The sequence below is a fragment of the Triturus cristatus genome, chromosome 10 (genome assembly GCF_964204655.1).
Source record: "Triturus cristatus chromosome 10, aTriCri1.1, whole genome shotgun sequence".
Taxonomy (NCBI): Eukaryota; Metazoa; Chordata; class Amphibia; order Caudata; family Salamandridae; genus Triturus; species Triturus cristatus.
In genome coordinates, this window is record NC_140593.1 from 884,406,688 (window position 1) to 884,420,980 (window position 14,293).

Consider the following 14,293-nt stretch of genomic DNA (forward strand, 5'->3'; position numbering starts at 1 on the left):
GCACAGTGGTTTACCCCTGGTGTCCCATGACCAACAGTATTAATGCTGTCCAGTGACTAATCAATTCAATTCCTTTGGGCGCTAGACTCTCTAGGAGTAGTGAAGTCGAGCAGGCAAGGATTTCGAATATACAGCATAACTTAATAAATAACACCCAATACACGTAATCTTTAGTCAGGGCTACATCATTTAAGAAAGATAGCACTTTATTTAGAAGTAGACACTGAGAATAGCTAAAAGTGTGGTAGTCCAAAAATAAAAGGTGCTGCCTAGACTCTTGCTGGGTCTGAGATGTGACCCCAAATGTATTTACTCAATAGGAGCGAGACTTTACATTAACATTAAACTCCATATCCCTTGCTACTCTATTGGATGTATCTCTGGTATTCTAGGGTCATTTTTGGAGTTGTCTACTTCTCAGGGTCAGTGGGGCAAAGTATCAGACAAATGGCTACTATGCAGCCTAGCTGCGTTATACGCCTGGCACTAGTAGTGCAGCAGCTAATAGTGCAAGTCCGTGCTTCTCTGTGGTTGTGGCAAACTGCAGCTGAGTTACAGCCACATTAATTCGGTAAACACACCACCAAAGCTGGAAAAGGGTCCCAACTCGTTCTCAAGGGAGAGCTGGATGCACAAAAAGTGAGTGCCATAGAAGTCTCGAGTGGATTGATGGGACTGCCAGGATTACTCCAATCACTGTCCTGGTGACACAGTTCAAATTCTGAGACCGGTTAAAAAACCGAGTGATATCTCGCAAAGTTTTGGAAAGAGGACCAACATACAAGAGCGGGAAGAGCCCTTAGAAGTTTCCGGTGGCCGCACCAAACTTTAGAGTCCTGCATCTTGAAACAGGCTCATAGTGGTTAAGATGTTTGCATGGTTTGGGGAGCCGGGGGCATCAGTGGGATGGACTGGATTGTCCAGTTCCATCTGGGAACTAGGATCGATCGTTATGGTCTTTCCATATGTTTGGCAGTCAGTATATCTGAACCAGGCCTAGATAGAGGGTCAAAACCATTCTGCATTGAGGGCGACCTGCCACACCCATTAGGACAAAAGGCCTGGATAAATGGAGAGTTCTCCATATCCACCTGGACTGAAGGGGCAGATACTGGCTCTCTGAATTACCAATAGGATAGGGGCGGGTGAAGACTCATCACAGATATTGGGCATATGATATTTCTGCAGTTTCTTGACTTCTTGCAATGGTCTCTAGTTGTTTCAGTCATTTTGAACGACCGGCTGCAAATATCTCGTGGGTCTGGTTCGACTTCTTCATTTGAGACACCCTACCTGCAGAACTTCAGTCAGCTGGGCTTTGTGAAAGTTTTGCTGTCATTCAAGGGTTTGCTTCTGTACTCCCTGGATGGTTCATCTTCCCTGCCTTCTGATCTAGTCCTAAGAGTAAGGTTTCTCCAGAACCTAAGGCTTGTCCTGAGCACTTAAAACAGACTGGCATGTTCCTTTCTCTGGTAAACGTTGGGGGTACAGAGTCTACTTTGAGTCTGACGATGTACTGGCCCCCTCGAGCTAGTACTTTGTACTGGGTCAGTCAGAGATACCAGCAGGAAACCAGAGCCTACCAAAGTGCTTGCTTGCATCAAGTTTGAAATCTTCCTCCAATTGGAAAGAAGAGCTAATCTTCGTGGTCGTATCCATACAGGTTGTATACTTCAGGGTGATCTTTTTAGCAGAGATCCAGGGAAGCTACTTCTGCAGAGAAGGGTGATTGAATCTCTCGCTCCCCAATCTACCAGTCAATTGAGGTATCCGGGGTCTAGGTCCTTAGACCAAAAGAGAGAAATGATGTCACATGCATGAAAGAGAGCGTTCTGGTAGGAAAATAACATTTGTATTTATTTATTTATTTGCATTTCAACAAATATGACTGTGTACAAATCTTTGCAGTAGCATAAACCCAACACACAGTTGAGTCATCACATGTCCAGATGGACTACATACTGTTAATTAATGTTCTAGTTGCATATTGAGCAAATACTAGCAGTCTATCAAGTTTACTGGCTTTTCTTCAGTCATCAGATTTACATAGTCATAAAAAACGTTCCATATTGGCAACAGAAACTTCCATAAGAACTCCCCCCACCCAATCCAACCCCCTTAGGCTTCCATGCGGATATCGATCACTGTGGTTACAATTGGAAATATGAGCTGTATGGACCACCAGCGAGGTCTTGTATCTTTGGGGGGATACACACTCTATTGCATGGTATGATGGGAAACCGGTGAGGTCAGGGTTTGGGCTATGACTATACCTTCCTACTGCAATGACCGTCCCAACAAGTACGAGAAGTAGACTTTTAGTCTGTAGCGTCTTCCTCCCACAGGTTGGCCAGTGTCATCATCCCCCGAGAGAGTAAGTCGCCCGTCAGCTCATTCGTCGCATGTGAGCCTCCTCTGCACCTGCCCACTCCATCATGCCCATCCTCCAGATCTGTATCGTAGGGGATCGTGGGCGAAGCCATCGTATTGCAGTCTGTCTCTTGGCCACTACGAGGCCCAGAATCGCAAGCTGTCTGCTCAGTTTCTTTTGGGAGTTCTCAGGGATCAGGCCTAGTAGGCATTGTTTAATAGTACTGGAGATCGCCCATCCCGTTACAGATTTAATGTGGGACACCTCCTCTGCCCAGTACATTGTAATGGCTGAGCATTGCCACACTACGTTTAAGAAGTCAGCTTTAGCGTGACCGCACCTAGTGCATGCAGAGGACCTATCAGGGTAAATAACATGAAGTCTTCTAGGGGATAAAAAGGCGAGGTGCACATATTTATATTGTATGAGTTTGAACCGAGTATTAACAGAGACTCCCAAGGAAAAACTCACTGTGTTAAACATAATATGTGCACATTATGGACCCAGCTGTTGAAAGCACACATCCCTGACCACCTTCAGGTTACAGACACACACCCACACGCTCTACCTGCAAAAGGATTGTCCAAGCCCCTGGTTGTTTACAGAGTTGGGCTAGAAGTCAGGCTCCCTACCATGGCGTCAGGTTAAAAGGTCTGTCATCCTGAACTAAAACTAGTAGCCGCCAGTGTCCTCCAAGTCTTCGAGTAAAGGGCAGGGGCCACGCTTGACTAATGGCGGGGCCCCCTTTGGGTGCACCTACTTTCAGCAGAGCCTTACTCTGCTGACGAACATCTGAGGAAATGTGGAGCACCTCCAGTGGGGTTACAAATTGTTTACTCCACTTAGGTTAAAGCAAAAGAGCACAAACCAAGGCAGAAAGTGGAAAAGCGCTGTATAAGAGGAGGGGGGTAAAACCGACCAGTGTGGGGCAGCAAAGAGGCCATAGTAGTAAGGGAAGTGAATGCAAGGCGTTGGAGGGGTGGGGGTGCGGTTTGTAGAATGAATTGGGCAGCACATGAAAAGTAGAGAGGAATGCAGTAGGTGCGGGCGAAAGGTAGGGGTGGGTTTGTGCCTGGTAACCAGGTGGTGGAATTTGAATCTCATCCATCAGAGTGGAATTGACTGACCATACAGAAACTGATTTGCTCCATTTTCTCCGTGGTTTCATTTATGTTTTATTTTTTAACTTGATAAGTGGCCCTACTCCCCTGCCAGCGCGTTTGGTTGTAGGTAATGGTATATGTGCTTCTTTCAAAAACGTAATAAAACAGAGTTCAACCTAAAACATTAACCAGGCCGGGGGTCACCCTTTCCTTCCAGTGCTTTCATATGAGGTGCTGATGGATGCTGAACTTTTTTCTGAACCCCTGCAGGCCAACGTGAAAGAACTTTGTTGTTCACAGCCCATGTCTCTAATCTGGTCATGTGCAGTTTCCCAAATATTTTTTGGCTATTATCGATTACATTATTTATAATTAGAAGATAATTAACGGGTTCACTGCTGTTTTCCTTTTCTTAAAAATGTGAACAATATTTACATCCATCTCCAGGAGTGGAATTGTGTTCCCTTGTCCGATTGCACTGGGTGGTAATAGGAAATGACTGCCCCAGGTGTATAATTCCGATTTATATAGACCCACATATATCTTATCCAAACAAAGGGCTTCCCACCTTTTTGTTTTAGAATACCTTGAATAATTTCTTCCTGGATGCGCACTGCAAAGAACTTTGATGTGTGGAAAATTGGTGCTGTTCCTCAGTTATCGTTGCCTGTGTGCCATTACTGGCATATAAAGACGAATACAGCGCAGACCAACAATCTTACACAGCATGATACATAGGCACATGGTCAGAGTAAAACATCATGTAATTCCCCTCTTGAGACCCCTATCCCTTCCTCTTCCACTCACAATCCAGCTGTAGCTTGGTGCATGATCCTGTGAAGCGGTGGTCCAATTCCCCCAGTTAAAGGAAGAAACTAACAAGGTCTCGGTTGCTCTTTCTCATGACTAATCCACGTTGTACTTCTTTAAGATGTGGAAGGTGGTATCCTACATCTTTCCCTCAAATAGGTATCCAGTGGGCTCCACACCCTGTAAAGTGCTTGTCCTGCTGAATTAGGTCAAGTCCTCAAGCAGACCACTGCATCGCACTCAGAGCCTCTTTATATTTCCTTTAGGTGGTTGCTAACGTGTGTGAGAAATCCTTGTTTTCACTTTAGCTACCTGTACTGACCTTCTGTCACTCAGTCCCATAGGAGTGATCCCTGGGTTGTCCGTTACCAGAATATCTGGCATCATTTTATTTTTTGACCATTTCCTTCCAGAATGGTGTATGACGAGTAGCTCGTGAGCTACTGGTAGCTCTCCTGCTACCTGTGATTAGCTCCCCTGTGCTTGGTTTAATTGATTTCTGTATACCAAGACTGAAAAGCCTTTATTCAAGACGAAAATGTGTTTATTTTCAGAAGTTTTTTTCATAAGCTGATGTTTGGAAAAAAATGTTGATTTTGCAAAATATATTTAAAGCCGATATTTGAGTGATACATCATAGAGTACGGGGGAAACTTTTTTCTCATGTTATGACCTTGGTACCGGAGGCATTGCAGCTATGGTTGTAATCTATTACTCACATAGAGGCAATCCAAATCGATAAATCCTTGTTGACATTACTGCTGGCAACCCTCCCTGATGCAATAAGGTGATCACTACTGAAACTTTTGCATGGGGTGGCCACTATGGTAATCTTGTCTGATTTGGTCACTATTAGAACACTAATAATATTAGTAGCTCTGGAAGTTTTTTTATTAAACATAAGTAGCTCTGTATACACAAAAGCTTGGAGAACCCTGATGTAGATGTAAATATTAAGGCCGAGACTTTATGTGTGAGATATTTCAAGTGTAGACTTGGTTTACAGTTCACAGAGAACCAGACACATAAATAATTATAATTTGAGGTTGATGCGATTTAAGGATTGCCAAGCCTCCAGCCGTGTTAATTTATATCTGTGTTTCCTGAAGACCATCACCTTTGTCTTTGCGGCATTTACCACTAACTTATTGTCTAAGATGTAGTTATTTATTTCTTCAATGCACGTAGCATGTTGTTTTTGGTGTGGTCCAAGATAATGAAATCATCAGCATACTGCATAATAGGCAGTCTGTAAGATCTTATCCTACAGGAAATTGTGTTAGCCTTTATAAGTGCACGGCCTTGATCGGCTCAATACAAGTTACATAACAGGGGCCAGTACACACCCTTGTTTGAGGCCTCTGCTTGTTGGAATTTGGCTCATGGCTGAGTTTTCTGCCCTTAACTTGATACAAACCCAAGTCTCTAAGTCAAGAGAGATAATAGCTTTAAGTAAGGAGCTCGGCATGCCCCCGTTTCCAAGCTTTGCCCAGAACTTATTCCGATCAAGCAGCAGAGTAGTCGACGAAGCATGCGAACAACTGCAGTCTGAAGTGTTGAAGTGAGCAAGGTAAGTCAGTGCAACAATGTTGTCAGTAGTTGATGAATTGTGCAAGAAATCTGTTCCATAGAATGGGGTCAGGTTCTCTCTAAATCTCCACTCCACTGGTTCATGTAATAGAATTTTCTTGTATCCTTTTTCTAAGGCAATTTGGCGATAGTTTGCAGGGCCTCCTCCATTTCCCTTTTTGTAAATGGGGTGTAGAATAGACCCTCTCCAAAACAGAGGGACCTGCACTTCAGCAAAAGCTTTTATTGTACATAATATGCCCAAAATTCAGGTCAACTTTGAACACACAGCTCGGTAGACCATTGGGTCCAGGCGCCCCGTTTTCTCTGAATGACTTGATTGTGAAGAGACTATATGTCAGGGCCTGATCGTAGTGCGAGAGGCTCGATGGGTAGGGTGAACAGGATTGGAGCTCCATCACCCTGTCTTGTGTCGCTTTGTAACATTACTCTCACTAAGGGGTCCTTGGCCCTGGGCTTCATCTCAGGTCCGTGGTACCTAGCCATGATACACACCTACATAAATGTTCTTATTTTTACTGTACTCAGGCCCGCCTCTTGAAAGCCTTTTTCAGCATCTAGCGCCAGCAAGAGAGCCGGGGCAATCTTTGTGTGCTTTCTCTGTCAGGTGAGCCACTTTCTCTCTTCTATGAAGCCCACCTGACCTGAGTCTGCTAGACGGAGCACCACTCTGTCAAGACTGTGAGGACTTTAGTAAAGATCTTTGCATTACTGTAAGTAGTGGTATAGGCTTACAGGCTGAGCATTTCTCAGTTTCTGGCTTGTAAACCAAGGACACCTATGCTTCCCCCAGAGAGAGCGTTATTCCTTGGCCTAATAAAAAGAAGTTAGTACAGTTGTGAGTGGTCTCCTGTTTGTAAACTTAGTTATCCCTGAACTTTAATGTGGGCGAGGTACGTGTCAACAACGTCCTTATTTTTGAGTTCTGTTTTATACAGGTCTTGTGTAAAAAGCATGGAATAGTTTCCTTTTCTTTTCCTCATCATTGGTAACTGCCTCCAGTCCCTTTAGCTGAGCTATAAATGATGCAGCAGGCGGTGTTCTCAGCTTCATGTGTTGTGTTATCGTTCTCATGGACATCCTGCTTTAGTTTAAGCAGTGGTAGCTCTCACTGTTAATACCCAATACATTATTTTGACTCCTTTTTGACCAATTTGCATCCCACTAGTGAGTGCTTCTTTTTATTACCCTTCTCAGGCTCACCCAGCTCATTTAGCTAGTTGGGATTCTAGCAGTTTTTCTCTCTATGTGTCGTTGCCTACATAGGTATCACTAAAGCCCTTGTAGTGGTTTCAGGACACTCATCTCATTGCCAAGAAAATATCTCTGCTATTATTCTGTGCAAGCATCTCTTTAACTCCCCGGGAAACTTCCTCCTTGATCTGCAGGGTTTTCAGCAAGTCATTTTGTATTGTTCAGGAATAAAGTACTTTAGTCCGCCCCTGCGCACGTGCTACTTCATCGCTAATTATTCATGATCTGAAATAGAAATAAAGGAGATCTTAATTTTCGGTAGGCCCGCTCGGTCACTGGTGCAGAGACATGCCAATAGAAGGAGAAATCCTCCTAACAGGGGGATGGTGGCTCCACCCACTCACCAACCAACCACAGGTTACCATATAGTGCTTCATTGTTGTTCATAGCTTTCACATTTGGATTGGTGGGACTAGAGTAGTCTAGAGTCTGTTCCTGCTTTAGATTAGGTCTCCATCTAAAACCGTCTCCATAACAATCTCTTTTGCTAAATTTGTGAGTGTAGTGTGAATAAACTAGTCCTGGTTCATGTTTGGTGTGAGAAATTTAGAAGCATAACTTTTTTTTCCTGGGAATGTTCAATAACACCAGCACATGCTTTCCTCTGTGGACCCCATTGGCTGCAATCAGTGTTGACTAGAAGGTTGTATTGGCAAAAAATTGCCACTCCGATTATTTAAAGATTGTTCGAGGCCCATGATTCATGCAAAATATAAGCGGTATCTGCATCAAACTGGCCTACTTGCAGTGTACCTGCCTCATGATAGCATCATGCCATATGTTGTTTACTGGGACAATTTACACTCTTCAGATTTAAATGAAGACACATCCCTTCTAGTGAATGACTGTAAGCTCGATGTGCAACTTTCTGTTCAGCCCATCTTTTTCTATTTAACCAACTGATCAAGGCTGCATGTCATTCTACTGTGGCTGTGCCACACTGGGATTGTTCTGGGGAGGGGGAAGTCTAGAGTGCAAACCACTGCAATGCTTTCTTCGACTATGCATTGGATTACTTATGTGCCTGGTTATTTGAAATGGAAAAACAATGCATCCTTTCTGATTGCTTACTATATTTTCAAAATCCTCTCCAGCTAGATAGCATATGTTCCTTTCCTCTGGCGATCTGCTGAATATCTTCTGAAATTACCCTGTAATCCATTCCTATTTACAGTTGGACTTTTTACATTTCATTGTTTCCCAAAACCCCTTCCTTCATGTCCCAGGGCATGATAATCTGATGAATTAATCCTGGATCACTTAAATTTCAAGGACGTAACCTGACCGATGGGACCATTTCTAGCTACCTTTCTGTTTTTGTAATCCAATCCTTCCTGCATCAGAGCATGGTGATCCTTCAAACTCCTTCTCCATTGGTATAAGGTAAAAACAATGCCTTTCACTTCACCTTGACATGTGACCTCAACATGTGCAATGCACTGGCCTTGGTTCTATGATATCTTTCACTCTGTTCCTTCCTGACAAAATATTTACACTGTGTGAATTCCATTCTCTATCGTATACACCATTCACTGGATGATATAATGTGGTGATCTGTAGGTTCCTGTTAAAACTTGTGCTATAATGTCTTCCTATATATACCGTCTTAGTTGACATGGCCAGCAACATGATCCCTTCTGACTCTTCCTCATCTATTTCTTTCTAGGCCAGGATGTGAGATGAGGTTCACCACTGGACTCTGTATGGTATAATATTTTCTTTCCATCACAAGGATGTGTGATGTGGTGATCAACCAGCTTCATCTAATTTCTAGTCACTAGTCCTTTGCTCGCTGCAAGTAGGCCTATGAAAGGATGGTTTGTAGGATTCCATCTGACTTTAGATCCTGTAATCCCTTCTAGCTCCATTACTTGTGAAATAGTGTTCCACTGGTTCCAGCCTTACTCTACATCCTATAAGGCACTCCCTCTGTTCCAGTTCAATTGACTTGATGACGCACTGGATCCCTTTTATATAAGTGTGTTTTTTGCCTTTCCTGTTTTTGTATGTTACATGCCACTCCAACCTTCCTTGGAACACATAACGTAGTGATCTACAGGATCCCTTCTGACAACCTATAATCCACTCCTTTCCACACCAGGGCGTTTGATATGGATGTTTACTGTAACTCTACTAACTCTTTTCTTTAATGCACTTTTCCCGCTCCTGTCTATCCAGAATGAGTACACATCAAGTCTCTTCTATTATATGAAGCTTTCCTCTCTAGGGACATAGTATGGTGAATCACTGTATCCCTTCTCACCATTACCATATGAACAACCTTCTCCAGGACATGTGCCCCTGTGATCCACTGAATTCCCCTGACTGTGTCCTACAAGCCATGCCTTCTTAACCAGGAACATACAATGAGAATCTTTTCTCTGTTTTTGTCCTATATGTATGTCCTTTTTGCTACAGTAAATGTGACATGGTGATCGACTGGATTGGACAACTGCAATGGGGATTCACTGGCTCAGTACTGCCTCCATCTTGCAGTCCATTCTTTCCTGCATGAGGATCAAGGACCTGGCATTTCACTGTATCCCTGCTGACTCTTTCCATCAATTCTTTATTTTCTATGCTGGCACATAGAATGCAGTGATCTACCAGATGCCTTTTGTGTCTGTATGCTACAGTGTGATATGTTTTGGGCTGCGGCATATGCCTTGATGGCTCACCGAATCCCTTTTGCTAACCTCCATTCAGCCATGCCTAGTGACATGTTATATGGAGAGCTGCCGGATCTCTTCTCACATGGTAGCTGATACGCAACCCCTTCCTCCTCCTGAACATTTGAAATGGTGATTAATTAGTTCACGCTCCACAACATGTCATGGTGATCAACTGGATTCCTTATTATTCAGCATTGTACTCCTTATTTTGCCAGGATACATGAATTGGTGATCTGAATCTCTATAGAATCTAAATTGCACGATGTCCCACTTAATTTAAAAAATCTTTGTCCTATATTATTTTCTTTCTTTACAAATCATTTTTTTTTCTTCAAAGAAATAGACATGGATTGCACACCTGCACATTATAAATGCACTACAAATGCTTAAGGATACACAGACCACCCCAAGGTCAATAACACAACTGGGGGTAGATTTTCAAACACTTTGCGCTGGCTTAGCATCACAAAAGTGACGCTAACGAGCACAAAATGTATTTTTGGGAATTTACTTTCCAGCTCAAAACTTGTTTAGCGCTGGCAAGTACCCTAAAAGTAGCGCAAAGCACTGCTTTGCGTTACTTAGCGCCAAGGGGGCAGTACATGGCTGGTATACAAACATTCCCCATGCAATCACTCATGCTTTTTGACCCAAAACCCTATTTACAAAGAATTGTAGACAGGATTTGGCGCCAAAAGTTAAAGTCACTTCGAAGGAGTCGCTAACAGGAGAAATGTTTTTATTTCTCCTTTCTTTTCCGGCTTTGCATGCGTGCTGCACTGTGCAGCACACATACAAAGTGGGAAAAGCTTTTAAACTTATCTAGGCATGGCATTTTGTACAGGAAGGGTTCCAAACCTATGCTAGACTCACACACACACACACCCTAGCACTATGGCACTAATGTGTGTGTGTGGCGCTTGGCAGCTGAAATCAGCACAGGTGCTAGGGAAAGGGGAGGAGAGAGTCATATCTCTGTAGACATGGCACTCTTCTGCTCCCTCCCTGTTACGCAACGCAGTGCAGCCTCTTTGGGTGCTGCGCTGCGAAGCGTGTATTTTAAAAAAAAAATCTGGCCTTCGGTGTGTAGCATATCTTGAGTCTGAGTCAACGTGAGGCAAAGACTTATGGAAAATGTTCTAACCACTGGCCCCATACCTTCATAGGCTTCTGACAGCACTCTTGGGCCCTGTGGATGAATTCTTCTGCTGTGGTGCGATTTGTCGATTCCCCTGGTCCTGTCATCTAACGTGGGTGCCTTGGTGGCTCACCATATTTCAATATGCCCATCTTTGCTACAAGAAGGCCCATTGTGCCACGGTAATCTTTTGGCTTTCATATCCTAAAACCCATTCTGTCCTCTAAAGCAAGTAACTTGGTGTAGTGATCCTAATGCCATCCTATAAGCCATTCCTCTTGGTGCCAGGACACACGACATCATGAGCTACAAGAGTGCAGCCAACTTCGAATCACACACTGCTTGCTACAAGACCAGGGCATGCCAAAAGAGGACCAACAATACACTACTGTCTATCCTGAAAGCTTTTCCTTTCCTGGGCTAAAACATGGCTAGTAGTAATCCACTGGATCCGTTCTGACAAGCTACGTCTACTTACTCCATCTTCTCTGTTGAAATGCTGCGCCCTTCCTTAGACAAGAACAATAATTGCTTGTGTCTGCATTTGCAGGTGCCCTTCACGTTTGACGATGTGGCAGTATATTTTTCCTGGGAGGAGTGGAGGGGCCTTGATGACTGGCAGAAGGAGCTGTACAAAAGTGTGATGCGGGACAACTACGAAGCACTGATGTCCATGGGTAAAAGTTCTTTCATCTTCGAAGCAGCACAGAACAATCTTGCTAAAATGCTGAAGACCATGTTTAATTCCTGTTTGCTTTACTCAAACTATGAACACTCCTCTTTGTCATTCTTTATCACTCTGAGTTACTGTTTGTATGTTTCGCCTGCACTGTGCTTGCGAAATCTCTTGTCAACAAAACATAAAACATTATGGGCGGGCTTAAAGCCCGCCCATTACTTACCAGTTGTTGGTTTCAACATCACGCTTGTTTCTGTTTCTTATTGATCATCATCTCCTGCTCTCCTCCTGTGGCTTTTGGTGTTTGTCCAGCTGTGGAGCATGGACCAAGTACAGCTTCCTGTCTGCAGCCAGTGTCCTCCCACTGACTGCTGGCTGCTGCAGTGAGTGTCCTTCCACTGGACGTTGACTTGTGCTAGTACTTTTTTTCATTTAATCATTTTATAAGAGTGCATGTGTCTGCAGTCTGTCCTCCCTCTCACCACTGTCCATGTTTTTCCTTACTCTCCTTCATTTCTTTCCTTGCCCCTCTATCATGTTGCTTGCCCCCCTCCTCCCACCATCCCTCTCACACCTACCTCCATTTTTTGTTTTATTTTTGCAGTTTCATATAGTGCCAATTCGACCCAAATGTATTGGAGCGCTTTAACAGGAGCACCAGTTACATTACACAACGTCAGATACATTCATTTTTTAGGCTTGGGGAGATTAAGTGATTTGCTCAGTCACAGGATGTTGAGCCAACGCCGAGACTCGAAGCTGGTTCCCCAGTTGTTTGCAGCTCTAGCCGTGATGCCACATCCTCTTGTCTTGACCTCCCTCCCTTGTGTTACTTGTCCCTTCTGCCGTTCTTTATGTTGCAGCCCCCCGCCCCACTCTAGTCCAGCACAAAAGTCGACAAAGTCCTGCGACTTTGTAAATGTTACCACTGTCTAACTCAGCAGTACTCATGTTTTCAATGTAGAAGGATGAAAGGCAAAGGAAAGGCAAAGCAATTTGACCTGTAAACTACTAGTTGTGCAAGACCATCTTCATCCAATGCATTAACCCAACAAGTCAAATACAAAAAGTGACAGACTTAAGATGACTTGGGCTTGATCATCTTCATTCATTGACATGTAGTACTTGCAGACAGTGTGCCTTCTTCTTGGTCCTCCAAGGTCAGATGCACTCTGCAGTTTTTAGTTGGGCCTTTCCTCTCACCCTAGAGGATGTCATTCACGCTCTCAGATGCTATTTGACTTTGTTAATGTTTTATAGACATGTTGCACAGCAGCACCCGCTGCTGTGCAACACCTCTAAAAAAACATTAACAAAATGAATTGTTGTTTGGCTTTGTTAGTGTTTTTAGACATTACACAGCAGTGCAGCTGCTGTGCAACATGACCTAAAGTAAAGAAAAATAAAGTGGTATGATGTAGTGAACGCTGGCCGCGTCTTCGTGCTTTTTATAATCTTTATTTGATCAATCTGGGTTTATTCCTGGTAGACAGCTCAGATAACACTAAGCGGATCCTTCATCTTATAGACAAAGCGATCCGCTCCCTGCGCAAGTTGATGCTTTTCTCAATAGACTCGGAGAAGGCCTTCGACCGAGTGCATTGACCTTACTTAGAAGCGGTATTGAAACGCTTCGGATTGGGGAACAGGTTCTGCTCATGAGTGCTGAGCGGTATCGGGGGGGGGTCCAGGGCTACTGTTCAGAGAGCTTCCCCATAGTGTGCCCAACACAGGTGGGATGCCCCCTCTCCCCACTTTTATTCACACTCTACATGGAGCCATTTGCGCAGCAGGTCCAGGATGACCCAAAGATCACAGGCATACACTTTGGGGGAGAGGAACACCTAATCACTTTATATGCGGACAATGTTATTGTTTCCCTAGACAACCCCCGGAAGGCTCTACCGGAGTTTCTAGCGGAAGTTTGGAGGTTCGGGCGGTCTCAGGATTCCAGATTAATTTAGCCAAAACACAGGAGGTAAGTCTAACGTTGTCGCAAAACTCAAAGGATTTCCTCACTCAGGCTCTCTTCATTCAGTGGGAGCGGAACATATTGTATCTAGGGATCCACCTCACATCGACCATCCAGGAAGTGGTCGAGGTAAACGTCCGAAAATTGGTTTAAAGAGTACAAACCTATCTAGCTAGATGGCGATCCTTCCGTCTGTCATGGCTCCTAAGAATAGCTGCACTAAAGATGTCAGTCCTTCCCAGAATCTCTTACACCTTTTTGACACTTCCACTGTGACCCCCACCGGGGACGCTCCAGACCCTACAAGAGCCCTCCACAATTATGTATGGGCAGGCCAGCGTTCCCGAATGCGCAGTGAGCTCACCTGCCAAGCGCCAGTGGAAGGTGGTCTGGGTATCCCATGTATTCTGTGATACTTCCAAGCTGTGCAGATAAGCTTTCTGGTGGCGTGGCTGCACCCGTAATCGGTGAAGAGTTGGCTCTACATGGATAGGGCACTAGCCGGAACGCCCTTGTGGAAGATCCCCTCTCTGGGTAGGCCACATCGTCCTCCCAATCTTCACCTGTCTACGATCACGGCACCTACCCTTTGAGTCTGGGATGCAGTTGCCAGTAGGGAGGGCTTCCCGTCGTTCCCCTCCCCACATTTTCTAGTGGTGGGGAATCCAGACTTCATCCTGGGAATGAATACAGTGGCCTTCCGG

The 14,293-nt window shown here is 44.3% G+C and overlaps 1 protein-coding gene across 1 annotated transcript in view; it reads left to right on the forward strand.

Annotated features, from left to right (window-relative positions):
• LOC146796176 (uncharacterized) overlaps positions 1 to 14,293 on the forward strand; it is an 89,807-nt gene that overhangs the window by 3,098 nt on the left and 72,416 nt on the right. The window contains exon 2 of the mRNA XM_085628577.1: positions 11,489 to 11,615. Coding sequence (XP_085484703.1) covers positions 11,489 to 11,615 — 127 coding nt within the window. The remainder of the gene's footprint in view (positions 1 to 11,488; positions 11,616 to 14,293) is intronic.